This window comes from Pan troglodytes, chromosome 3 (genome assembly GCF_028858775.2).
Source record: "Pan troglodytes isolate AG18354 chromosome 3, NHGRI_mPanTro3-v2.0_pri, whole genome shotgun sequence".
Classification (NCBI taxonomy): Eukaryota; Metazoa; Chordata; class Mammalia; order Primates; family Hominidae; genus Pan; species Pan troglodytes.
The window spans coordinates 185838673-185866590 of NC_072401.2; the positions used below are offsets into that span (position 1 = coordinate 185838673).

The 27918-nt window shown below is 45.0% G+C and overlaps 1 protein-coding gene across 5 annotated transcripts in view; it reads right to left on the reverse strand.

The window, feature by feature from the left end:
- ENPP6 (ectonucleotide pyrophosphatase/phosphodiesterase 6) overlaps positions 1–27918 on the reverse strand; it is a 181614-nt gene that overhangs the window by 103360 nt on the left and 50336 nt on the right. The window contains exon 6 of one of the 5 annotated variants that reach the window (XM_517551.8): positions 25713–27526. The exons of the other annotated variants lie outside the window; for them this stretch is intronic. Coding sequence (XP_517551.2) covers positions 25713–25953 — 241 coding nt within the window. The 5' untranslated portion in view covers positions 25954–27526. The remainder of the gene's footprint in view (positions 1–25712; positions 27527–27918) is intronic. 5 annotated transcript variants of the gene reach the window in all.

Here is a 27918-nt window from a genome sequence, read left to right on the forward strand (position 1 = left end):
TGGTCCTGATCCACTCACTTCCTGACTAGTTGACCTCAGGCAAGGCACTTAACTTCTCTAGATGAAAGTTCTCTCATCTGTAAAATGCCTGTACATAACTCCTAACGTGACTGTAAAGATCAATTGAAGGCATCAAGATTAGAAAGGAAGAAGTAACTGCCTTTATCTGCAGAAAATATGATCTTGTATATTCTTGTATGCAGAAAATCCTCAGGAATACACAAAAAACTTTTAACTAATAAACAAATTCAGTAAGGTAGGAAGACATTACAGTTTATATACTGCAAAAATAAAATTCTGAAGATAATTCCATTCACATTAACGTCAAAAAGAATAAAACATTTAGCAATATTTAGCAAAAGAAGTACCAAATGTACGCTGAAAGCTACAAAGCATTGCTGAAGGAAACTGCAACAACCCAAATACATGGAAGGACAGCCCATGTTCATGGATCAGAAGACTTAGTATTGTTAAGATGGCAATACTACCTAAGTTGGACTACAGATTCAACACAATCCTTATCCAAATTCCAGCTGGCTTTGGCAAAAGTTGACATGTTCTTCCCAAATTTAATATGAAAGTACAAGTGACTTGGAATAGCCAAAACAATCTTAAAAAGAACAAAATTAAAGGATTTATGTATACTGATTTTGAAACTTTCTACAAAGCGTGGCAATCATGATAGTCTGATCTCACCATAAGGATACACATAAACATCAAGAGATTATTGGAATAAAATTGAGAGCCCAAGAATAATCTCTAATATTTATGATCAATTGATTTTTGACAAAGCTGTCAGAAATAGTCAATGGAAAAGGAATAGTCTTTTTCACAAATAGTGTGGGGGCAACTACCTCACACTGTATATAAACATTAATTCAAAAGGGGTCACAAACTTAAATGTAAGAGCTAGAAATTTTCTTTGTCTTATAAGAAAACATAGGAGTAAATCATCACGATGTTGGGTTAGGCAATTATTTTGTAGTTATGACACAAAAAGTACAAGTCGTAAAAGGAAAAGTTGATAAATAGGACTTCATCAACACTAAATGCTTTTGTACAGCAAGACTTCCCATGAAGAAAGTGAAAAGACAACTCACAGCCTGGAAGAAAAATATATGCCAATCATATATCCCATAAGGAATTTATATCTAGAATATAGAAAGAACTCCTACAACTAAAAATAAAATGACAATCTAATTTTTAAAATGAGTAAAGGGATTTGTATAAACATTTCTCCGAAGAAATTATCACACAGTCCACAAGCACATGAAAAGAAAAGATGCTCAACATCATTAGTTTTTAGGGAAATGCAAATAAAACAACCATGAAATGCCACTTCATAACCCTGGAATGGCTTTGATAAAAAAGACAATAATGGCTCTTTTATCAGAGTGGCTCTAATTTTAAAAAGATAATAACAAGTGTTGGTGAGGTTGTGGAGATGTCAGAACCTCACACATTGCTGGTGAAAATGTAAAATGGTGCAGCCATTTTGAAAAATGGTTTGGCAATTTCTCAAAATGTTAAACACAGAATTATCCTATGATGCAACAATTTCACTCTTACGTGTCTATTCAGGAGAAATGACAACACATATTCACACATAGGCTTGTGCACAAATGTTCACAGCAGTATTATTCACAATGGCCACAAAGTGGAAACAACCCAAATGTTCATCGATTGGTGAATGAATAAGCAAAATGTGGCCTATCCACACAGTGCAATAGTTGGCAATAAAAGGAGAAACATACTAATGCAACATGAATGAACCTCAGAATCATTAGAGTTACTGAATGAAAGCAGCCAGACCCAACAGAACACATATTGTATGATTCCATGTGTATGAAATGTCCAGAAAAGGCAAATCTATAAAGGCAGAGTTGGAGATTGCTCAGGGCTGGAGGTGAGGATGGGAAGCAACTGCAGGGCACAAAGTTTCCTTTTGGGGTGATAAAAATATTCTAAATAAAAGTATACTGTGGCAGTGGTTGCACATCTCTGTAAATATACTAAAAATAACTGGGTTGTACTCTTAAAATGGCTAGATTTTGTAACATGTAAATTATACCTCAGTAAAGCTATTAGCAATCATTTTAAAAGATCAATTGAGATCACCACTATAGATCCATATGTGGGATCTAATTAGCATATGGAAATTAGGTTACATTCGCCAGATTCCCAGCTATGTAGGCAAATATCACCTCCAAAGCTCCAAATGCAGAATTTACCTACAAAGCATTTTTCCTCCTTTCCAGCTCCCTAGGGGTTTCGCAAACTCTGCTGCTAAGGTACAAATCCCCTAACCTAAGGGTGTTTTCATTTCTTATATTCTTTAATTGTTCAGTTTGATAGTACTGACTTTTTTCTATTAGAAGCTTTGTCTTTCCTCGATTGCTTTGGCCTTGCTGAGATCCTAATGCTATTTTTGGCCTTTGTTGCCACGGTCCCTGATAGCTCTTTGCCTCTTCCTTGTCCCCTTTGATACCTCTTCTTCCACACTATGCCCACTGAATGTGAGCATGGTCCCCGAGGTTCCTCTTTCTTACCATCATCTTCCCGCATCTACACAGATGATTTCCCACTCCTCGGTCAGCATCTCCAGGCCTTCACGGCTGCTAAGAAGTCACCACCTGAATGTCCTGCAAGCGTCGCAGTGCGAGAATATAAACGATTCACTGAGATGCTCTACTGAGATGTTTCACTGCACATTAATTAGCATGTTTCTCCCTGTGTGCTCCCCCTCATCTTCCTGTGTTTCTGGAGCAACGAACAGCCACGATGACTGCTGGATGCACCCCTCCTGAGTGCATTTGAGCACATCGTGACAACGTTTCTGGCAGGGAGGGAAGAAAGTCACATGCCTTTCAGAGAAGACAAGAAGACAAGAAGGCAAGATAGGCTACATAATTTGCAGGGCCTAGTGAAGAATGAAAATGTGAGATCCTTCATCCACAAATTATTAAGAATTTCAAAACAGTGACAACAGTGCATTAAACCAAGCACAGGGTCCTAATAAGCACAGAGCCCCTGTGGGACTGCACAGGTCACACCCGCGAGGGTGGCCCTGGTGAGAAGTCTTCTTCCCAGACCAGGGAGGAAAAAGAAGGAGTCAACCTGTCCCGGGAGTGTAGGAGACAATGCCCTGCTTGGTGGCAGAATCCACACCGGAGGACTGATGTCTGTGAGATACAATGGGGAAGGCTGGCGTCATGGCACAAGGTTGTCCAGCCCAAAGCCACAGAACCTGGTCTCTGGAGACACATGGACTGGCACATGGGCGTTTGGCAGGACCAAGTGTGGAGTAATGACCAGTGCTGCTGCCCCAACTCCGTGGGACTGCCTATGACCTAAGGACCTTTCCTAGACCTCAGCAGGAAAAAGACGCCCCGCACCTAACCAGCAGTGATCAAAACTGAAATGCTGATAAGCCCAGTGGCTTGGAAGTCAGAGTCAGATTTTTTTTTTATCATGGTAAAATATACGTAACACAAAAATGTACCATTTGAACCATTTTTAAAAATTTCTAATTTCTAATTTTTTATTTATTTTTGTATGTTGATTTTTTGTAACTTTTATTTTAAGTTCAAGGGTACAAGTGCAGGTTTGTTACCTAAGCAAACTTGTGTCACGAGGGTTTGTTGTATGGATTATTTCATCACCCTGGTATTAAGTCTAGTACCCAATAGTTATTTTTCCTATCCACCCTCCGCTGTCCGATAGGCCCCAGTGTGTGTTGTTTCCCTCTATGTGTCCATGTGTTCTCATCATTCAGCTCCCACTTATAAGTGACAACATGTGGTATTTGGTGTTCTGTTCTTGCATTAGTTTGCTAAGAATAATGGTCTCCAGCTTCATCCATGTCCCTGCAAAGGACATGATTAACCATTTTTAAGTGCACACTTCAGTGGCATGAAGTACATTCGCACTGCTGTATAATCATCACCACGTCTAGCTCCAGAATGTCTTATTATCCTAAACTGGAAACTCTGTACCCCTTAAAACTAACTCCCATTCCCCGTCCCCACAGCCCCTGGCAACTCGCCTTCTACGCTCTGTCTCTGTGAATTTGACCACTCTAGGTAACCTGATATAAGTGGAATCATACAATATTTGTCCTTTTGTTTCTGGCTGATTTCACTTAGATGAATGTGTTCAAGGATCATGGATAGATTTAGGTTTATTTAAATAAAAACTGAGAAATGCAGTATTTCTTACGCACCCAAGTCTGTGAACTTGAATTCACTGTACACACAGAGTAATTTATTAATCTTCCCCTAGGGTTAGCTTAGACTCTCATCTGACCCAAGACTTCTTTCTCTCTAATCCTCCACGTCCAGCTGGTCCCGCAGGTCCTTCTCCACAGAGCTGATCAACTGCTTGACCTGAGGTTCATTCTGGCCCTGGGAACTCAACCCCCAGGCTCCATCATTTTCAACTTAGACTTGAGTGGCCTCCCTTGGCCCTGAAACTTGCCCTGCTTAGAGATGTCACAGTCATCATCCCAAAGCCCAGCTCTGGTCTTCAAACGCTCCTTGTCACCCCATCTCTGCCCCTTGGCTTGTGCCATGCTGTTCACCCACGAGGCCCTTCCTCCAGGTTTCAAGCTGTCCGGATCCTTCAGGCTTTACTCAAATAACTGTCGCCTCAGCGAACCTTCCCTCTTCACAAACACTCTCAGAAATGAGCTGTGCTTCCCCTGTGCCTGTTCTATCCTGTACGATGATTATATTCATTTTGACACATATTTAATTGCTTCAACTTAATTCAAGCTCGTTCAGGACAGAGGCCATGTCCTGGCATCTTAAGAACTCTTACAAAGTAGAAATTCAGTATATCCTTGAATGGATATTATTCATGTATGAATGCAATGTATGACTATGTATGTCAATACTATATGTTGGTGTAATTACCAAAATCTGTGGTTCAGACAGTAAGTGGAAAAGGAGTTAGCAAGTGGATGAAAATAACAAGATCTCAAGGCACCATCCATCTCTGAAATGTTACAATCTACATGTCAAAGCCTTTTGGAAGGAGGGCATCTTATTTTGGCTTGAAAGAGAAAGACAGGTGGAGGAAAGCCAGGGCTTGGGCTGTGGGTGTGGGGGAGGATGGGAGTAAAGCTCTTACAGAAAGAATAGATGGTATCAACAAAGAGAAGGACTGAGAGTTCCCAGAGAGGCCTCCAACAAAAACCCGGAGGTGAAAAGGGAGAGGTGAAGAGATCATGGTTTAAATTCCATCCCAACAGGCGTCTCACAACTGGCTGCAAGAACCCTGATGGTCCTCTGGTTTGAAGGTTAGGGATCAGTCTGATGTCCCCTGAGGGAATCTCATGAGGTCAACTTTCAAGACCCCCCCACAGCTAGCCAGTCAGTTCAAAAGAACAGGCAAACAGGTGGTTGGGGATTGGGTAAAGTCTCTTTGTTTTTATTAGACTCTTTGAGCTTTTAGCTGGACGTTATAATACATGTTGACACAGGCTGAGAGTGAATTCCTTGGAATGTGCTTTTCTTATCTGTTCCATCAGAGCTTGATGGGATTATGTAAAGGGTGTAAGCAGCCAGTCTTCAGTTATTATTCACGGCACTAGAAAATAGAGAAGATGGCCAAGCTGAGTCCAGAAACCAGCCACAATCTTCTACGTGGCTCCACCTCCCCCTGGGCCAAATTGTTGATGAAATCTACACATGCACCACACTCTCTCTCTCTCTCACTGCTTTGAATCTCATCTCCATCTCAGATTGTACCTCCTGGGAGATGTTAATGAGGCTGAAGAAAGAAGCAAAAGCAACCCAGGGAAATTCAGCATTGAAAGAGTAGAGTACTCAGAATAAGGTCGAGAGCTCAGGCAAAAAGGGCAACTTGGGTACATGGCGAGAGGGGCTGGAAGAGAATGCCTGGGCTTCCGTCCCTGATCATCTAAGGGATGCCAGATGCTGGCCCCGGCTTGGAAACCTGCACTTGGTGTGGTTTTTCTCCCTTTATCTGGTTCCGGATCTGCATCTTTGACCTCTGTGTCCTGCACAATAACACAAATGCACTAGCATCTCTAAGTCATCCTCTGCTTTTGGCATTTTGTAATTCTGAATGCCTTTGGGGGAAATTTGGATTGGGGTGTAGTGGATTTTGTTACATATTCCCAAGCTCATTCATATAGTTTTAGTGTTATATCTTACACAGAAAGATGCATGCTAAAATGGACTATGAAAGTCACTCATAGAAATGTGCAAGGAGGGATGTCATGGTTTGGGACAAGGCCAGCCAGCTAAGCTGCAGGGGAATGGGCCAGACTGGGAGTAACTGGAACCTGGAATTAGATCCTCCCACAGAGACCAGTGAACACCAGGGATAGCTCTGGGTGCTGGGAAGTCCAGGACAACAGGATGAACACAGCAGTGGTGTTGCTGTCGGCCTTAAGGGTGAGAGAGGCATCCAGTATGAAGATGAGGGGAGGGGACTTAGAGGCCCATGGAGCTTGGCCAGAAGAATCCAGAAGCCAGTGAGATCAAAACAGGCATATGATGCACTGGGCAGTTTGTTAGAAAAGAGTGCAACCTCAGCCAACAGACGGGGCTTGGAAGCAAAACTCCAGAGCCTTGTAGAAAGATGGGGAACCCAAGGCTTCTGCCACAGAGCTGGGAAAAGCCCAGGCCCTGGCTCTGAGCCAGTGCAGTCCAACAAACACAAATCAATGTCTTCTCTGAGCAAGCACTGGGCCCCAACATGGAGACGGTCCACACTCCACTGCCCCTGAGGGAGTGTAGACCAACAGTAGTGGGGATTACTGCAAGGACAGGTCTTGCCTGCAGGGACTCACCTGCGAAATGGGAGCCCTTCCGAGGCTGCACACTAGGAGAGGTCTCATAGATGGCCTTTAGTCCTGCTTCTCAGAGGGGCAGTGGCAGCTCCCAGAGGTGGTGGCACTGAGAGAAGGATAGTGACAAAAACCTCAAGCTTGGGTGTCCTGAGCCCTGGCTGGTCACCGTTTGCAAGTCTGCAGTGCAGACTGAGAAAACCAAACCAAAGCACAAAACATTGCTTTAGGTCCACTAGATTGAGGAACATGTATTTCAAAACTCTTTGAATGTGAATGTATTTCCCTAAATCACAAGTGGGGATTTAATCAATAATGAACAAAATGTCTGCTTGTTCTACTAGAGTTGAGCAAGTCTCATTAGATCTGATACAAATTTTTCACTTAATATTGCAAATAGGTAAGTAATCCACATTGTTCAAAAACATAGGCAACAAGATGTCTGTGTCCCATCTTGTCTCTCATCTGTCCAGTTGCCATCCAGATAGGTACCATGATTCCTGGTTTCTTAGGCATCTTCAAAGGTATGTTTTCCCTCCAACTGGCAAGTACCCTATGCTGGGGCCCTGACGACCTGAATGGCTGTGTCTCCTTGCAGGGGCTCTGGGAAGAGTCTGGCTGAACAGAGAAGGAGAGAGGCCACCTCCATGCCACGAAGCATATGTGACCAGAGACCAAGGGAACACGCATGAATGGTTTTAACATAACTGGCTACTCAACACACAGATCACGCTGCTTGGAACGTCTCAGGCCAAGTGACATGGCAGCATTTTCCAGGGGCTGCTGGAGCTGAGGCGTCTTCTCTCAGGCTCCCTGATGCCTTGACGTGCTCCAGCCTCAAAGTTACCCATCTTCCCTCTTTGGTGGGCTCTGTGATGAGATATCTCACGGGCTGGGGGGCTGTTGTCAGGAGTCTGGGCTGCCAGGCAGGGGTTGAAGTGGGCTGGGGAGCAGGTTCCAGGCTAGGCCCATGGTCTGCTAGTGAGTGGCTGAAGAACACAATATTTGAGGTTTTCTCCCAAACATTTACGTTTCTGTACGGTGGCTGCTTTCAACCTTTAAAGAATAATGTTTTCTCAAGTCCACCTGTGAAAGCCAAATCCTTAGACACACAGAGGATCTTTCAGGGAAAGCTAGACATGCGGCAGAGCTGATGGGCTACTGTGATTGATTTGTGTTCAGAACCTGGAAGGAGAGCCCAAGGCTTGGGTGCCACTTAGGCAAATTCTGTGGGTGTCTCCACCGTGACATCCACAGACACAGGACTTCTGTCTGCTGCCGTCCACCCTTCCCTCAGGCCAGTCCTTGTTAGGGGCCATCAGTGTCCAGTGGGATTAACTATAGAGCACTTTCTTCATATGTACAAAACAGGTCGAATTGGAGCTACTGTGATCATAAAACAGGGCAAGGGACACAGCATCTCGCTGGGAGCCCACCCCAGTCCCCCCACTTTCCGTCTGCTCCCACTCAGTGGGCCCTAAGAACCTCTCTATGGTATTTCCAGCACCTAGAACACTCCCAGCACACATCCCTGATATCATAATTTGTGCTCCTAATGTCTCAAAATGGAGTCACTCATGCCAAATATCAGTAAGCCCACTGTGAAGCTGTCTCCCTCCTCAAAGCGATATACACATATGCAATGGACTGAAGTGATGACACCTGCTGCTGCCCAGTGCCACCCAACCCTGAAACAGACCAATAGAAAGTGAAAGGTGGCTTAGATGATGAGAGCAAACTCATCTGGGAGGACAATAAAAGCAGCCAAGAACTGGCCTCGTTCAAGACACCCTTAGAGCCTCTGCCCATGAGAGCTCTGAAGCCTTCTCCCAATTTTGGCATCTGATGCCAGAAGCAGTGAGGACCCCGTTGACCAGCGTCCCAAGGACGTCCAGACCCACTCGGCACATCTGTTGGTGTGCTGCTCTCCCGAGCCATCACCGCGTTTCCTTACCACACTGTTATTACTGCTTGTGTGTTGGTTAATTACATGATCCGTGGTGCGTGGAGGCCTCTCAACAAAAGGTGGATTCAAGCATATGTAATTGGCTATCGAGTCACTGTGAACCTTTCTGGCTTCGGTTGGGGTTAGCGCACCTAGGTGGCCAGAACCTAATTAACATCAATTGCGCACTCACTAAATGTACAACCAACCTCAGGGCTCCATTTGTCTGGTCTTCTCACGCTAAACAGCAAGAGTGCAGGCCCAGGAAGATGATGTAATGTATCCAAGTCCCTGCGGACTGTGGCAGTCAGGAGAAGCCGGCTCCTCTGCCCCCTTTCCCTGCCCTGTGGCCCACACTGCTTCGAAGCCTGCCCTGTGCAGATAATCGGCTGGGCAACCCAGGTTGAGTGGATGAGACTGCTCACCACCAAAGGTGACTCCCGGGGGACCTGGCCTCCTGGCACACCTGGAGCCCGCTCCTGGTCCCTAGCACTCAGCCCGGGGTGTTCTGCTGCAGACATGTACACACATTCTCCCATGCACGTGCTCTTGAAGGTGCCCTGGGTAGTTCCTTCATCAAGAAGTAAAGATCTTCAGTATCCTGGACCAAAGTTCCATTGCTCTCAGCCCCGACAGCCCTTTGTCTAAATAAGGTGGCCCACGCATCCTCCCATGATCTGCCTTCTGGATCTTCTCTCCTTGCTATCGAAAGGGCTGATGATGGGAGTCGGTTCAGACCAAGCAAAGTATCCAACAAGAGTCAAACACTGCACGCGGGCCCCCAGGACCCCCAGCTCTGCCCCAGGTCTCTGCCTGGTTATTGTGTGGACACAATGGGCCTATTCATGGAGAGGGGGCTCTGAAACTCGAGCAGGTGTTGCTGAAGGTGTCTCTGAAATGAATGTTAACCTGCTGAGTCAGGCTCCCTCCAAAGTAATCTGAAATGCTCTTTAACCCACTTTTGGCACAGCACTCACGCTGAGCAGGAACTGGAGCTGCAGGGGTCAAGCCATCCCCAAAGCCTTGGCAGGAGGCACATGATCCTATCAATCAACATTGGGGTGAGGGAGGTGGGGGGGCGGGGGTTGTGAGATCGCCATGGTATGTAGACCGCAGTGGCTCCACGTGGACAAGCCTTCTGGAAACGCCTTTGCTGTTATTACAATCAAAAGCTTTCACCACATTTTACAGCTTTGCCCCCTACTCTAACCACTCCCTTCTTCATGGAGCAAGTTTCCAGCAGCTGAATGCCATATAATCAGAACACCCTCTCATCACCATGGAAGCCAAAAGAAACATACTTTTTGAAAAGTGACACTTCAGTGCAGAGAGGTCTGTTGATAGGAGCTTAAATAATGATGTGCTGGGAGACATTATTTTAGTAAATTCTTAGAACACATTTTTTTTTTCCTCAGGGCATGGCTGGTTAGTAGTGCTCTTACCCACTTCTAGCTTCAGTTGCTGGACACCTCGCCTACCATGCCTGCTTCTTTAGGCAGCTTAATCGAGGCTCATTACAGAGAGTATAGTTTAAGTGGGAAAAATGTTGTTAGGTGTCTCTGGGAAGTATATGACAAAATGTTGACAAAAGTTAATTCAGGTGGGAAGACAGATTTTAACTGTGCATCTGTGAGAAATATTCTCTACCAGCTGGGTAGCAAGCAGTGAGATAGGAAGTCCATTTACTGGGGTCCACTAGGACCCACAGGATCAATTTCTCTCCTTTGCCTCAGTGGTATTCTGCATGCTTCTTGAACTCTCCTTTAAGACATGGTCTCTGATCCCCTAAAGGGCTAATGCCAAGTGAATATCTTACTCAAATTGAAATATAATTTGATGAAAATTACTTTTCCAAATAAATCTCACTGAGATTAATAGCCCTTCAAACTTTCCCATCTGTGCTAATGAGAGCCCCTTTACTCAGACTTCAGAAGATCTTGCAGCTGTGGCATCTGTTCAGGCTCTTCTTTCGTATTCACTCATCAGCCAATCAGCAAGTTCTGCCTCATGGGTGCCCTTCAAATTCAACTCTCCCCCTCACTTACAGCCCATCACAAAGGATAGATGCGGTAAAGTCTGGAGTGGAACAGGAGGGGAGGAGGAGCCTGTTGGACTATCCTTTGGTATGGCTTTCATAGACTTTCATCAATTGCACATTTTTTACACACTCTATTCTCTGTAACCCCCGACCCAAACCCAGATGGCAAATGGGCTCAGCACCCCTCCTTCTGACCTGACCACGCTCACTTCTCCTCCTTTGCCCAAACTATCCATGATCACAATGTTCTATTTTATCTTTTACCTCTGCCATGAGAGCAGCATGTCTCATTTAGAAGTTGCTTTTTTCAGCCTGGGTCCCAGAATGAAGAGGAAATCGGAGGGGAGGTCATTCCTCAAGGCCACGCACATGAGTGAGGAATAAACCTGAGCTATTCTAAGACAGACGTGGTGTGGAATTGCTTGTTGCAACAACACAACTCAGCCTCACCTTACTGATAAAGGGGGTAATATGTACACTCTTACTAATGGTGAGTTTACACATATATTTGCTCATTCTGTTCTCACAGCAAGCCTATTGGGTAACATTTACTTTCTACATTCTACTGATAAAATATTAACACTCACTGGACGCAATGGCTCATGCCTGTAATCCCAGCACTTTGGGAGGCCAAAGCAGGTGGATCACCTGAGGTCAGGAGTTTGAGACCAGCTTGGCCAACATGGTGAAACCCTATCTCTACTAAAAATACAAAAAAAAAAAAAAAATAGCCAAGTGTGGGGGCAGGTGCCTGTAATCCCAGCTACTCAGGAGGCTGAGGCAGGAGAATCGCTTGAACCAGGGAAGCGGAGGTTGCAGTGAGCTGAGATCGTGCCACTGCACTCCAGCCTGGATGATAGAGCGAGACTCTGTCTCTAAAACAAAACAAAACAAAATGTTAACACTCAAAAGAAGCTGTTCAAATTCTGAAAGTCAAAAAGTGACAGAATAGATTAAGTTTGATCTTTGACAGCTAAATCCATAACTTTCTCCACTGGACCATGCGTAATGGGTTGACTTGTGGCCCCCAAGAAGATATACTGAAGTTCCGAGCCTCAGGACCTGTGAATGTGACCTTATTAGAAATAAGCCCTTTGCAGACGTAATCAAGTTAAGATGATGTCATTAAGGTGGGCCCTAATTCAATATGGCTGGTGTCCTTACAAGAAGGAGAAGCACAGAGGAACACAGAGAATGCCCCGTGACAATGGAAGCAGAGGTTGGAGTGATGTATCTACCGGCCAAGGAATACCGAGGATTGCTGGCGACACCAGAAGGCGGGGGAAAGTGCAGAACGTGTTCTCCCCTCGAGACTTCAGAGAGAACACGGCCCTGCCCGCACCTGGATTTCAGACTTTGGGAATCCAAATTTGCTATAGCAGCTCTAGGAAGCTAACACACCATGACTGCCTCAATTTCAGGGCAGAAGTCACCAGAAACTCTCAGTGAGTAGGTTTGGTCATGGAAGTGGGCTGTGTAAAAAAACCCTGCATTTTTCCATTAGCAGCCTAGTGTCACGATCCCGTTTATATTGCTTTCCAATGGCTGTCAGGACAAAGTAACACAGGCTGGGTGGCTTAAACAAAAGAAATCTAGTTTCTTACAGTTCTGGAGCCTGGGAGTTTGAGATCAAGATGTCATCAGGGTTGATTTCTTCTGAGGCCTCTCTCCTTGGTCTGCAGGCAGCCGCCTTCTCCCTGTGTCTATATGTGGTCTTCCCTCTGTGCCCGTCTGGGTCCTAATCTCCCTCTCCTTATAAAGATACCAGCGATACTGGATTAGTGCCCACCCTAGTGACCTCGTTTTACCTTAATTACTTCTTTAAAGATCCTATCTTCAAATACAGTCACATTCGGAGATATTAGGGGGCAGGGCATGAACACATGGGTTTTGGGGGTGTACAAATTAGCTCATAACGTGGCCTGATATTTTTAAACATCTAAGTAGCTCCTTGCGATGCTGGCATACATAGCCTGGCCACCTAAGCAGCCTGGGACAGAGGCTGAAAACACAAGGTGGCCGTGCAAGTCCCTTTAAGCTGCCACATGCGTCCCTAGGTCCGACAGCCAGACCACTCGCACCTAGGCCTGAACCGTCCTCACAGTGTTCCACGCTGCTTCTGAATCATGTGCCTGCTTCCATGCGTGGCTGTCGGCTCCACTTTCTCGACTTCAGCGATCTTCACTACAAGGAGGCTCTCCCTTGGGCTGTGCTGACCACCGGTTCCTGGTTAAACTTTCTCCTGCCATCCCCAGTCTCTTTCATCTCCTACTTTGACACAGCTCTCCTTGGAGGTGACTCTCCTTCCAGGCCACTTTCTGACTCCAACCTTATAATCAAAATTTAAAACAAAACTGAAAGACACATTTTGAGATATGTAAGATTACTAGACGTAAAGGGTAATCAGTTCACTAAATGCAAATTGCTTTCATATGAGCAAAGCATGATTGTAGTTTTTTCTCCTCCTTATTAGTTTAGAAGTGTCGAACATCAAAGTGATCATTCATTTCCCTGAAACTCTGAATGTCTTAATCATCATTATAATGCTTTTTCGCTATAGTAATTTTTTTTTTTGAGATGAAGTTTCGCTCATGTTGCCCAGGCTGGAGTGCAGTGGCACCATCTTGGCTCACTGCAACCTCCTCCTCCTGGGTTCAAGCGATTCTCCTGCCTCAGCCTCCCAAGTAGCTGGGATTACGGCACCCACCACCACAACCAGCTAATTTTTTTTGTATTTTTAGTAGAGACAGGGTTTCACCATGTTAGACAGGCTGGTCTCGAACTCCTGACCTCAAATGATCCACCTGCCTCGGCCTCCCAAAGTGCTGGGATTATAGGTGTCAGCCACTGTGCCCGGCCCACTATAATAAATTTTATTTGGAGAAGATAGAAATAAATAATCTGGTGCCATGATGGAAAATAAAGAAAGTAAGAGGGAGAGAGAGCGCTGGTGGGATGGCTGGGGAAGACACATCCGCCACGGTGACCTTGTGGGGCTGATCTGAAGAATGCAGCAATGCCCAGCTTGGGCCTTTCTGGGGAACAAGCAGAAGGGAAGCAGCCAGGAGGAGCAGCGTGCTCAAGCACGCCCAGCGGGACACAAGCAAGCGAAGAGAAGGGTGGTGGGAGCGAGGCCCCGAAGGGGCTGGGTGACCTATAGGGCCAGGTCTGCAAGAGCGTTAGATTCCACTTGGGGTACAACAGAACCCGCTGGAGGGTTTGAACAGAGGAGTGGTGTCATCGGGACTGCTTTCCCAGGGCTGCTCTGGTTGTAGGGCAGGCACTGCTTTCAAAACAGGGCTGCTCTAGTTGTGGGGCAGGCAGCGAGAGGGAGCTGGAGTAGAGGAGGCTCCAGGCAGTCAGGGTGGTGGCTTCAGCCAGGGGTCAGCAACGGAGGTTGGGGGAGGAGAGGCTGAGGATCCACCTTGAAAGGTCAGCTGATTTCACTGTGAGACAAAGGAAGTTCAGGGAGATCAGGAGGAACCAAGGGAAGGGATGAAGGAGGAGGGAGTAAAGTAAAAGGAAACTGAGAGAGGACAGGGTCCTGGGACCTGTGAGCTGTCAGGCAGATGCAGCTCCCAGCCAGGGAACTAAGGCTGGGAATGACCAGGACGCCCGGGAGGACACTGTTCCAAACAGAAGCTTGGCTGGATTTGGTGCAAGAGAGAGTAGGAAGACAGGAAGAGGGCACGCCGAACAGAGATCATTTATTTCAGGAGGTACCTACATTGAAGGAGGCTCACAAGCTGGGGCAATGTCCCCATGTAAATGCTAATCCTGGGGGAAGGAGGGCGGAGGGGACCAGGGAGGCTGTCTCCACCCTACCTGGAGCTGTGCGTATGCAGAGTCTGTGAACAGCCCCTCAAAGGAAGCTTGAATTCTGCAGAAGGCTGAGGATGTGGGCTTTCTCGAAACACGATTGTTCAAGTACTTTCTGCATTGATTGCCTTCGGTCCAGTTTTAATTTAAATCAGATGTTTTCTTAAAAGGTGGGGTGGTAGGAAGTATACCTTACTCTGCTGTTTTACCCCAGAACATGATATCTAGTAAGAATTTGTGTCACAGGTAATTTCTAGGAGTGCGAGACAAAATGCCGTGGCACAAATAGTAATGCTGAGTAGTTAACATCCCTGTTGTTGCCTTGATTTCCACAGAGGAGCACGATGATTCAGTCTCTCGCTGCTTCCCGGACTGTCTTGGGGAGATCTCTATCCGTGGGTCTCAGGTCACTCGCACAACCTCCTGGCCACTCTAAGATGCAGGCCTAGGCCCCGGCCAGTTGCTGTGTGAGAACGGGACCTCTGATGCCTACTCGCCTAGGCGCTGGCCAGTTGCTGTGTGAGAACGGGGTCTCTGATGCCTGCTCCCCCATCTCAGCTCTGCCACGACGTCCTTTGGTGCCTGAAACAAAACATTGTATTTCCCTGCACTTTATTTACTAGTGTCTAAATGTTGAAATAATAATAATATACTGTGGAACAAACTTATTTCAGCATCTGTTCATCTCTTGGTAGTTTACTGGCAGTAAAGATAAAATTCTAGACTGGCTTCCCCGCTACTCAGAACGTTTCTGGGCCACTTTCCCCAGCTGCTTAACCGGAAGTGTTTGAGAATTGCAAACAAATGTTACCATTAGCCTTAGCAAAATGATGCTAAGTTACGCTGCCTCAAAACAGATGCAGCATTTCCCTCTTACCCATGACCTGGATTGAACAAATCACTGCTTTCTTTCCTTGACTTTATGTTAAACTCCACTTCAGTCAAATGTGAATTTACCCCAAAGGGAGAATAACTTTACGAAAAGATCCACGGTAAGATACACTAAAACAGAAAGCATTCCAAGGGCATTTAAAGTGTGGTTGTGTTTTCACTAGAAAGAAGTTGATCCACACACCGCTCTTCAGAGAGAGAGCTTATGCCTAAAGTAAGATGTAAAGACACACACCACGCCGGTGGCTGTTTCTTCCAGCTCAGATCTCTCCTCTTTAAAATGCCTTTTCACGCTACTCCAACTGGAAGGAACGCCGCCTCTCCCTGGTCCTCTGCAGCACGCTGGGGCGCTACTCCCTATTCTCTGTGTATTCATTCGCTTGGGCTGCCATTATAAAGTACCACAGATGGAGTGGCTCCAACAACAGCAACTTATTTGTTCACAGTTCATGAGCAAGGTGTTAGCAGCATTGGTGTCTCCTGGGCCCCTCTCCACCGCCTGCGAGGGCCGCCTTGCTGTGTCCTCAGATGGCCTTTTCTCTGCACGTGCGCATGCCTGTGTCTCTTCGCCTTCCTATACTGTCATATTGGAATAGCGCCCCGCTCTAATGGCCTTGTTTTAACTTGGTCACCTTTAAAGACCTTATCTCCAAATGTGGTTACATTCTGAGGTACTGGAAACCCAACTTGAACTGGGGGACAGGAGGATGAGGACACATTTGGGCTCACAACACCTTGCTACACACTTTAGAATATTAGTGGGCACCCATTCGCGAGTGTTCTTCCTTCCCTGCTTGAATGTAATCTCCCTGGTGAAAGGCCTGTTTTAAGATTCAGTGGGAGGAGCCAAGATGGCCGAATAGGAACAGCTCAGGTCTACAGCTCCCAGCGTGAGCGATGCAGAAGATGGGTGATTTCTGCATTTCCATCTGAGGTACCAGGTTCATCTCACTAGGGAGTGCCAGACAGTGGGCGCAGGTCAGTGGGTGCGCGCACCCTGCGCGAGCCGAAGCAGGGCGAGGCATTGCCTCACTTGGGAAGCGCAAGGGGTCAGGGAGTTCCCTTTCCGAGTCAAAGAAAGGGGTGACAGACGGCACCTGGAAAATCGAGTCACTCCCACCCGAATACTGCGCTTTTCTGACGGGCTTAAAAAACGGCGCACCACGAGATTATATCCCGCACCTGGCTCGGAGGGTCCTACTCCCATGGAGTCTCGCTGATTGCTAGCACAGCAGTCTGAGATCAAACTGCAAGGCGGCAGCGAGGCTGGGGGAGGGGCGACCGCCATTGCGCAGGCTTGCTTAGGTAAACAAAGCAGCTGGGAAGCTCGAACTGGGTGGAGCCCACCACAGCTCAAGGAGGCCTGCCTGCCTCTGTAGGCTCCACCTCTGGGGGCCGGGCACAGACAAACAAAAAGACAGCAGTAACCTCTGCAGACTTAAATGTCCCTGTCTGACAGCTTTGAAGACAGCAGTGGTTCTCCCAGCACGCAGCTGGAGATCTGAGAACGGGCAGACTGCCTCCTCAAGTGGGTCCCTGACCCCTGACCCCCGAGCAGCCTAACTGGGAGGCACCCCCCAGCAGGAGCACACTGACACCTCACACGGCAGGGTATTCCAACAGACCTGCAGCTGAGGGTCCTGTCTGTTAGAAGGAAAACTAACAAACAGAAAGGACATCCACACCAAAAACCCATCTGTACATCACCGTCATCAAAGACCAAAAGTAGATAAAACCACAAAGATGGGGAAAAAACAGAACAGAAAAACTGGAAACTCTAAAAAGCAGAGCACCTCTCCTCTTCCAAAGGAACGCAGCTCCTCACCAGCAACGGAACAAAGCTGGATGGAGAATGACTTTGACGAGCTGAGAGAAGAAGGCTTCAGACGATCAAATTACTCTGAGCTACGGGAGGACATTCAAACCAAAGGCAAAGAAGTTGAAAACTTTGAAAAAAATTTAGAAGAATGTATAACCAGAATAACCAATACAGAGAAGTGCTTAAAGGAGCTGATGGAGCTGAAAACCAAGGCTCGAGAACTATGTGAAGAATGCAGAAGCCTCAGGAGCCGATGCGATCAACTGGAAGAAAGGGTATCAGCAATGGAAGATGAAATGAATGAAATGAAGCCAGAAGGGAAGTTTAGAGAAAAAAGAATAAAACGAAATGAGCAAAGCCTCCAAGAAATATGGGACTATGTGAAAAGACCAAATCTACGTTCGATTGCTGTACCTGAAAGTGATGGGGAGAATGGAACCAAGTTGGAAAACACTCTGCAGGATATTATCCAGGAGAACTTCCCCAATCTAGCAAGGCAGGCCAACGTTCAGATTCAGGAAATACAGAGAACGCCACAAAGATACTCCTCGAGAAGAGCAACTCCAAGACACATAATTGTCAGATTCACCAAAGTTGAAATGAAGGAAAAAATGTTAAGGGCAGCCAGAGAGAAAGGTCGGGTTACCCTCAAAGGGAAGCCCATCAGACTAACAGCGAATCTCTCGACAGAAACCCTACAAGCCAGAATAGAGTGGGGGCCAATATTCAACATTCTTAAAGAAAAGAATTTTCAACCCAGAATTTCATATCCAGCCAAACTAAGCTTCATAAGTGAAGGAGAAATAAAATACTTTACAGACAAGCAAATGCTGAGAGATTTTGTCACCACCAGTCCTGCCCTAAAAGAGCTCCTGAAGGAAGCGCTAAACATGGAAAGGAACAACCGGTACCAGCCGCTGCAAAATCATGCCAAAATATAAAGACCATCGAGACTAGGAAGAAACTGCATCAACTAACGAGCAAAATCACCAGCTAACATCATAATGACAGGATCAAATTCACACATAACAATATTAACTTTAAATGTAAATGGACTAAATGCTCCAATTAAAAGACACAGACTGGCAAATTGGATAAAGAGTCAAGACCCATCAGTGTGCTGTATTCAGGAAACCCATCTCACGTGCAAAGACACACATAGGCTCAAAATAAAAGGATGGAGGAAGATCTACTAAGCAAATGGAAAACAAAAAAAGGCAGGGGTTGCAATCCTAGTCTCTGATAAAACAGACTTTAAACCAACAAAGATCAAAAGAGACAAAGAAGGCCATTACATAATGGTAAAGGGATCAATTCAACAAGAAGAGCTGACTATCCTAAATATATATGCACCCACTACAGGAGCACCCAGATTCATAAAGCAAGTCCTGAGTGACCTACAAAGAGACTTAGACTCCCACACATTAATAATGGGAGACTTTAACACCCCACTGTCAACATTAGACAGATCAGCGAGACAGAAAGTCAACAAGGATACCCAGGAATTGAACTCAGCTCTGCACCAAGCGGACCTAATAGGCATCTACGGAACTCTCCACCCCAAATCAACAGAATATACATTTTTTTCAGCACCACACCACACCTATTCCAAAATTGACCACATACTTGGAAGAAAAGCTCTCCTCAGCAAATGTAAAAGAACAGAAATTATAATAAACTATCTCTCAGACCACAGTGCAATCAAACTAGAACTCAGGATTAAGAATCTCACTCAAAACTGCTCAACTACATGGAAACTGAACAACCTGCTCCTGAATGACTACTGGGTACATAACGAAATGAAGGCAGAAATAAAGATGTTCTTTGAAACCAATGAGAACAAAGACACAACATACCAGAATCTCTGGGATGCATTCAAAGCAGTGTGTAGAGGGAAATTTATAGCACTAAATGCCCACAAGAGAAAGCAGGAAAAATCCAAAATTGACACCCTAACATCACAATTAAAAGAACTAGAAAAGCAAGAGCAAACACATTCAAAAGCTAGCAGAAGGCAAGAAATAACCAAAATCAGAGCAGAACTGAAGGAAATAGAGACACAAAAAACCCTTCAAAAAATCAATGAATCCAGGAGCTGGTTTTTTGAAAGGATCAACAAAATTGATAGACCACTAGCAAGACTAATAAAGAAAAAAAGAGAGAAGAATCAAATAGACGCAATAAAAAATGATAAGGGGGATATCACCACCAATCCCACAGAAATACAAACTACCATCAGAGAATACTACAAACACCTCTAAGCAAATAAACCAGAAAATCTAGAAGAAATGGATAAATTCCTCGACACATACACTCTCCCAAGACTAAACCAGGAAGAAATTGAATCTCTGAATAGACCAATAACAGGATCTGAAATTGTGGCAATAATCAATAGCTTACCAACTAAAAAGAGTCCAGGACCAGACGGATTCACAGCCGAATTCTACCAGAGGTACAAGGAGGAACTGGTACCATTCCTTCTGAAACTATTCCAATCAATAGAAAAAGAGGGAATCCTCCCTAACTCATTTTATGAGGCCAGCATCATTCTGATACCAAAGCCAGGCAGAGACACAACAAAAAAAGAGAATTTTAGACCAATATCCTTGATGAACATTGATGCAAAAATCCTCAATAAAATACTGGCAAAACGAATCCAGCAGGACCTCAAAAAGCTTGTCCACCATGATCAAGTGTGCTTCATCCCTGGGATGCAAGGCTGGTTCAATATACACAAATCAATAAATGTAATCCAGCATATAAACAGAGCCAAAGACAAAAACCACATGATTATCTCAATAGATGCAGAAAAAGCCTTTGACAAAATTCAACAATGCTTCATGCTAAAAACTCAATAAATTAGGTATTGATGGGATGTATTTCAAAATAATAAGAGCTATCAATGACAAACCCACAGCCAATATCATACTGAATGGGCAAAAACTGGAAGCATTCCCTTTGAAAACTGGCAGAAGACAGGGATGCCCTCTCTCACCACTCCTATTCAACACAGTGTTGGAAGTTCTGGCCAGGGCAATTAGGCAGGAGAAGGAAATAAAGAGTATTCAAATAGGAAAAGAGGAAGTCAAATTGTCCCTGTTTGCAGATGACATGATTGTATATCTAGAAAACCCCATTGTCCCAGCCCAAAATCTCCTTAAGCTGATAAGCAACTTCAGCAAAGTCTCAGGATACAAAATCAATGTACAAAAATCACAAGCATTCTTATACACCAACAACAGACAGAGAGCCAAATCATGAGTGAACTCCCATTCACAATTGCTTCAAAGAGAATAAAATACCGAGGAATCCCACTTACAAGGGATGTGAAGGACCTCTTCAAGGAGAACTACAAACCACTGGTCAAGGAAATAAAAGAGGATACAAACAAATGGAAGAACATTCCATGCTCATGGGTAGGAAGAATCAATATCGTGAAAATGGCCATACTGCCCAAGGTAATTTACAGATTCAATGCCATCCCCATCAAGCTACCAATGCCTTTCTTCACAGAATTGGAAAAAACTACTTTAAAGTTCATATGGAACCAAAAAAGAGCCCATATCGCCAAGTCAATCCTAAGCCAAAAGAACAAAGCTGGAGGCATCACACTACCTGACTTCAAACTATACTACAAGGCTACAGTAACCAAAACAGCATGGTACTGGTACCAAAACAGAGATATCGATCAATGGAACAAAACAGAGCCCTCAGAAATAACGCCGCATATCTACAACTATCTGATCTTTGACAAACCTGAGAAAAACAAGCAATGGGGAAAGGATTCCCTATTTAATAAATGGTGCTGGGAAAACTGGCTAGCCATATGTAGAAAGCTGAAACTGGATCCCTTCCTTACACCTTATACAAAAATCAATTCAAGATGGATTAAAGACTTAAATGTTAGACCTGAAACCATAAAAACCCTAGAAGAAAACCTAGGCATTACCATTCAGGACATAGGCATGGGCAAGGACTTCATGTCTAAAACACCAAAAGCAATGGCAACAAAAGCCAAAATTGACAAATGGGATCTAATTAAACTAAAGAGCTTCTGCACAGCAAAAGAAACTACCATCAGAGTGAACAGGCAACCTACAAAATGGGAGAAAATTTTCGCAACCTACTCATCTGACAAAGGGCTAATATCCAGAATCTACGATGAACTCAAACAAATTTACAAGAAAAAAACAAACAACCCCATCAAAAAGTGGGCGAAGGACATGAACAGACACTTCTCAAAAGAAGACATTTATGCGGCCAAAAAACACATGAAAAAATGCTCATCATCACTGGCCATCAGAGAAATGCAAATCAAAACCACAATGAGATACCATCTCACACCAGTTAGAATGGCAATCATTAAAAAGTCAGGAAACAACAGGTGCTGGAGAGGATGTGGAGAAATAGGAACACTTTTACACTGTTGGTGGGACTGTAAACTAGTTCAACCATTGTGGAAGTCAGTGTGGCAATTCCTCAGGGATCTAGAACTGGAAATACCATTTGACCCAGCCATCCCATTACTGGGTATATACCCAAAGGATTATAAATCATGCTGCTTTAAAGACACATGCACACGTATGTTTATTGCGGCATTATTCACAATAGCAAAGACTTGGAACCAACCCAAATGTCCACCAATGATAGACTGGATTAAGAAAATGTGGCACATATACACCATGGAATACTATGCAGCCATAAAAAAATGATGAGTTCATGTCCTTTGTAGGGACATGGATGAAATTGGAAATCATCATTCTCAGTAAACTATCGCAAGAACAAAAAACCAAACACCGCATATTCTCACTCATAGGTGGGAATTGAACAATGAGAACACATGGACACAGGAAGGGGAACATCACACTCTGGGGACTGTTGTGGGGTGGGGGGAGGCGGGAGGGATAGCATTGGGAGATATACCTAATGCTAGATGACGAGTTAGTGGGTGCAGCACACCAGCATGGCATATGTATACATATGAAACTAACCTGCACAATGTGCACATGTACCCTAAAACTTAAAGTATAATAATAAAAAAAAAAAAAAAAAAAAGAAAAAAGATTCAGTATTCCTGGCAATCAATTGTTTGATTCATCTTCATGATCATGATTGGCATTTTGGTTGCTTTTGTCCTGATATAAACATGTTTTGAGGCAAATAAATAATCAGCCATGGTGGCTTCATGGCAGCAACTGGGCTAGATGGTTTCAAGGTTGCTCACAAATAGGCCTGTTGATTCCCCATTCCCATCCACTGTGAAATTCTCTGTCTCAAGGGAGTTTCCGCTATTTGCATATTTTCTACACGAAGGCCTCCTAGGAGGGTCCAGCCCTAACTTTAAAATTACCTGTGCAAATAGCAAAGACTTTGAACCAACCCAAATGCCCATCAATGATAGACTGGATAAAGAAATGTGGCACATATACACCATGGAATACTATGCAGCCATAAAAAAGAATGTGTTCATGTCCTTTGCAGAGACATGGATGAAGCTAGAAGCCATCATTCTCAGCAAACTAACACAGGGACAGAAAATCAAACACCACATGTTCTCACTCATAAGTGGGAGTTGAACAATGAGAACACATGGACACAGGGAGGGGGACATCACACACTGGGCCCTGTTGGAGGGTCGGGGGCACAGGGAGGGAGAGCATTAGGACAAATACCTAACACATGCAGGGCTTAAAATCTAGATGACGAGTTGACAGGTGCAGCAAACCACCATGGCACATGTATGCCTCTGTAACAAAACTGCACGTTCTGCACATGTGTCCCAGAATTTAAAGTGAAATAAAATAAAATAAAATAAAATTCCCCATGCATTGCCTAGTTCTATGTCTGCATCCAGCAGCACCTGAAATCCCGGCCTGATGCAGCCCCGGCAGTTCATCTCATTTTATTTTGCCTGAAGTCTCCAAGCAAGTTCTCCCAGCTCAAGGGCCAGCATTCTTTCCAACAACTCATCACTCCTCGTTATGCAAAGGGAAGAACACCAAGGGCTTTCTGTCTTCTGAGCAATAATTCGGGTAATGAAGTGAGAGCTTAGCCTCTCTTGTGAATGCTGAGGAACCCTAAAACAGCATATCTTTTGCTTCCAAAAAGATCTAGCATAGCAATTTTGTTGGTTCATAAAATGCTCAAATGCTCAAACCATATGTTTAGCTACAATTCCCAATGGCTATATCCTTCTTTATATGAGTAAAAGAGGAGGTTTTCAGCATCAGGTGGAAAAATAAGTATGGGTATTGGGGAAAATAGTCTAAATTTAACTCTGAGTCAGTTCCAAGACAGTGGAGGTGATACCAGCTTCATGGCCTGGCATTTCCCAGCCTGCGAATCCTGCTTCAAGTCTGCAAGTCTGCCCAGTAGGTACAAGACAAATCATACCCAAGGACATTTGTACAGAAACATGAGCCTTGCTAGATACCTCCCTTGTGCAGGGTAGCTTCTATGAAACATATAGACCAAGCAGACTTCCACATCAGTGAATACATTTGGCCATCTGAAAATACAGAGACTTAACACATATGGAGACCTGTGGCTTCCTCGGGCCAGCCTCAGTTTGAAAGCAAGGGTGAGATCTTTGTCCGACACTCACGGGACCTGTGCTGCCCATAAAGGAAGGGGCTCTTCTCTCAGGACAGCACAAGGGAAAACACCCACAGCCGGAAAAGAAGGTGTGTCTCAGCATGACGGAGGCTGTGTGCAAATTATTCCTTGTGCCAATATCAGGAGTGTGGATCTGACAAACAAAAGGCCATGTCATTGGCTTAGTGTCTCTGTGGAGTCTGTAATGGTCCTTTTACTTACTTGAGTCCTTTCTAAGATGGATTTTGTTCATTTTCCACTGAGATTGCAGAAGCTGCACGTGGCGTGGCAGTTTATGAATTGGGTCCCCCGGCAAGGCTCTGAAAGACAGCTGGAGTGGGGGTGGGCTGTGTGTGTGAAGCCGCTGCACAGAGCTGGAGTCGGCTGTCCACACAATCACGTCTATGTGAGAGCCGGCAGCCTGCAAACCGCTTCCCTGCAAGGGGAGACACATGCCAGGGGAGGGCCAGAGACTTTTGTTAATTCTGTTTATCTTAGAGACTGTTTTTTTGTCTGCTGGGGGAAATAAAAAACAAATACATAACTTCCTTGCTTGTGTGCAGTCTGAATTTTTTTCTCTCTCTCATGCCCTCATTTTTATTTCTCCGAAGTATCTCTCCCCTTCAGTTTGGGGCATCAGTTTATGGCATTTTTACGTACATGTGTATATAGTATCTATGCACAAAGTCAGAGATATAAATGTGTGTTTTAGACTCTTTTGGCTTTAGCGTTCTGTGGAGGTCCATGAGATATCAGAGATCTCATTCTCTTTCTGTTAACATAATTAGCAGAGCTCTCTCTGTGCTCAGAGTGCATAGCTGAGTCCCGCATAACCAGCAATAACAGTGCATTCTTAGCAGCCTCCCTGGATAGTTTGCTAAATTCTTTCTGAGAGCCTCTCGCTGCCTTTACAAAGGTTATAGCTGAAAAACAAACCAGAAACTGGGAATCCAACTCTGTGAGCAGAGAGAGGGCTGCACATTCTATTATTGCACGGATAGAGGCTCAGGTTCGTGCAGTCGCGTTTGGAGTCCTGGCAATTTCGGATGAAGGCCATCCTTAGGAAAATCAGCTATCCCAAGCCCAGGCAGTCTGGGGTAGCCGAGGTTTTTGTTTGTTTTGTGGAGTTTTTGCTGGTTGGTCTTTTGTAGATGCTGCAAATCACAAATGGGGAACCTGAATGACACAAGCTTTTTCTTCTCCGTGTCATTTTACGTGGCCAAAAGGGCAAAAGAAGGGGAAGGTGGCATTGCTAAGTCACAGGGAAGGATATGACCTAAACATCCCCCCTTCCCCAAGTAATCCGGGAGCACCACTCCTCTCTGAGGACCCCACAGGTACTTTCACAGTCCAACACACTGAGAAACAAGCCCACAGGGTTCCAGGATGACATGACCACAGAGAAAAGGGACAGAAGGAGTTTGGGACACATGCACGGACACCTGTTGCTTTTGCAGACTTGAACTTAGAAAATACGAGGCTCATTAGAATTTCTCTTTCTAAAATAAACGACCACTTTTAATATCATCAAATATCATGTACTGCTATAGTTCTCTGTCCTCCGCACTGAGAATCCAAAACAGGTCCTTGGGATAACTTTTGGGAAACAATACCGCCGCGAAAACAAAAGTCTTCTCAGCCAAGAACACAGATTTCTTAATCTACCTTTGATGTCCCAAAGGACTAGAGAATCCAGAGCATTTAAATAAGACTCCAATGCCAGGAGCTCACTGTTCCCTGCTGGATGCCAGCCCTCCCCTCCCTGCCCAGAAGAGGACATGGTACTCACCAGTCATTAGGGTATAATAATTGGGATACGAGAGACTAGGGAAGTCTGGAGTCAAGTAATCCACTTTTACTCCCCTGCTCACAATCTCTTTGAAACCAGGCAATGACTCCAGCGCCTCATCACTGATGTAGTCTGAGCGAAAACCATCCAGCAGAAACACCAGCAGCTTCCGGCGGGCAGAGGCTGGCTGGGCCAGGCCCAGTGCAAGGGCCAGCAGGAGGGTCCCAAGCTTCACTGCCATGCTGCCAGGAGCCTGCCAGAGCCCGGCTGGCACAGCTGTCGCCTTGCAAAGACTGAGGATGGAGAATCTGTAGCTATTCTCTCTTCCAGGGGCTGGACCTTGAGCCGCTGGCCTTCCTGAGCCAAGTTCACTTTCAGAATTTAAAGGAACAGCACCCCCCTTTTCCACACATCTACGCTCACCCTTTACTAGAAAGTCCAGAGACCGACTCCTTCAGATAAACTGGGTTCCAAACAACCCAGAATTAACACCAGGGGAGAGAGTTCAAACTTATTATTTTTGGTGAACGTTCCAGAAATACAAGCACCCACAGAGGTGGAATTTTAGAAGATGACAAAGTCAACACTAACTTTGCAGTTGAGCTAACCAAAGGGAGGAACCAAGGAAAAGGGCAAGATTTTAATTTGCTGTTATCCCACATCATGGCCTCATTTAAACTCTTTTTCACTTAGAATTTAGTAACGCAAACCTCTGGACTCAGTGCATAAACAGGAAACAATACGTTTCGGTGGGCCCATTTGTAAACTTCCCAGCTGTGTCTCTGTAGACACAGCACTTAAAAAAGTTATTTGTCTATGTCTTGGCCACTTATGTTTTTATATGCAGTGTTATTATTTGTTATTATTTTATTTTTCAAATGTGATTTAGCTGCTGGTGCCCATAGGAGGAGGTGGTTCGTAGAAGAGCCCTAGAGCCAATGAGAAGCTTCCAGAGTTGGACAATGGGAAATCATTACTGGCAGAATGGTCTGAAGCAGCATTGCCCCAAGAGGATGGAAATGAAATAGAGAGCTGGAGATTGAGAGCTTGAGATGGAAAAGCAGAGCTAGAAATTACCATGCAGGCTTTGGGACCGAGAAGACTAGGCGGAGTGGAAAATAGGAGGAGGTTAGTGACAGGGAGGCAGATGTGAGCTGGGGAGCAGACAGAGTTAGCACAAAGTACCCAGAGTCCAGGGGTTCCCTAGAGTGGCTCCGTCATGCTACATAAAATTAAACAACACAATTCATGTGAAGGCTTATAAAACATGGCTGAGTGCAGTGGCCCACTTTGGGAGGCCAAGGTGGAAGGATTGCTTGAGGCCAGGAGTTTGAGACCAGCCTGGGCAACACAGCAAGACCCCGTCTCTATAAAAAATTAAAAAATTAGCTGGGCCTGGTGGCACGTGCCTGGTCCCAGCTACACAGGAGGCTGAGGTGGGAGGATTGTGTGAGCACAGGTGGTCATATCTGCAGTAAGCTGTGATTGTATCACTGCACTCCAGGCTGGGCAACAGAGTGAGGCCCTGCCTCAAAAAAAAAAAAGACATAAAACATGCATGGTCCATAGCAAGTGTTGAACAAATGTTAGATGTTATTCGCATTATAACATTGCTTGTCTCCTGAGGAAACTTGCAGGCTCTGGGCAAACTTTCCAGGGAAGGAAGATAGACACCAGCCACACAGCCACTCTCAGTCAACCCCAAAATCCCTCTTCCACCTCTGCCCTCTGCTTGTGTCTTTTCTCCTTCTCTTTTTCTGTTGTATTTGAGTCAAGCCCAAACACAGGATCACGATGTCACTTTTTAAATTATGCTGCAAAAGAGAAACACATTGGCCAAATTACCACTCCCCTCTCAGGGGACTTGGCCAAGGATCAGAATTCTTTTTTCCAATAAGAGTTAATGCTTTTTATAATTAAATTTAAATTTTTTTCTTATTAAAAAATAAGGAAAAGGGGAGTTTATCCTAAAAGGTCGTTACTTTGAAAACAATGTTATGCTTTTTTCTTTGAGCTGTGTGGTATTGTTGCTATAAACAGAGAAAAAGAAAAGAGAGAAGAAAGAGGAAAGGAAGGAAGAAAGAAAAGTAAACGAAGGGAGAAAAAGAAAGGGAAGGGAAGAAAAGGGAAGAAGGAAAGAGAACAGAAGGGAAGAGAAGAAAGGAAGAAAAGGGAGGAAGGGAAGGAAAGGGGAGGGGAAGGAAGG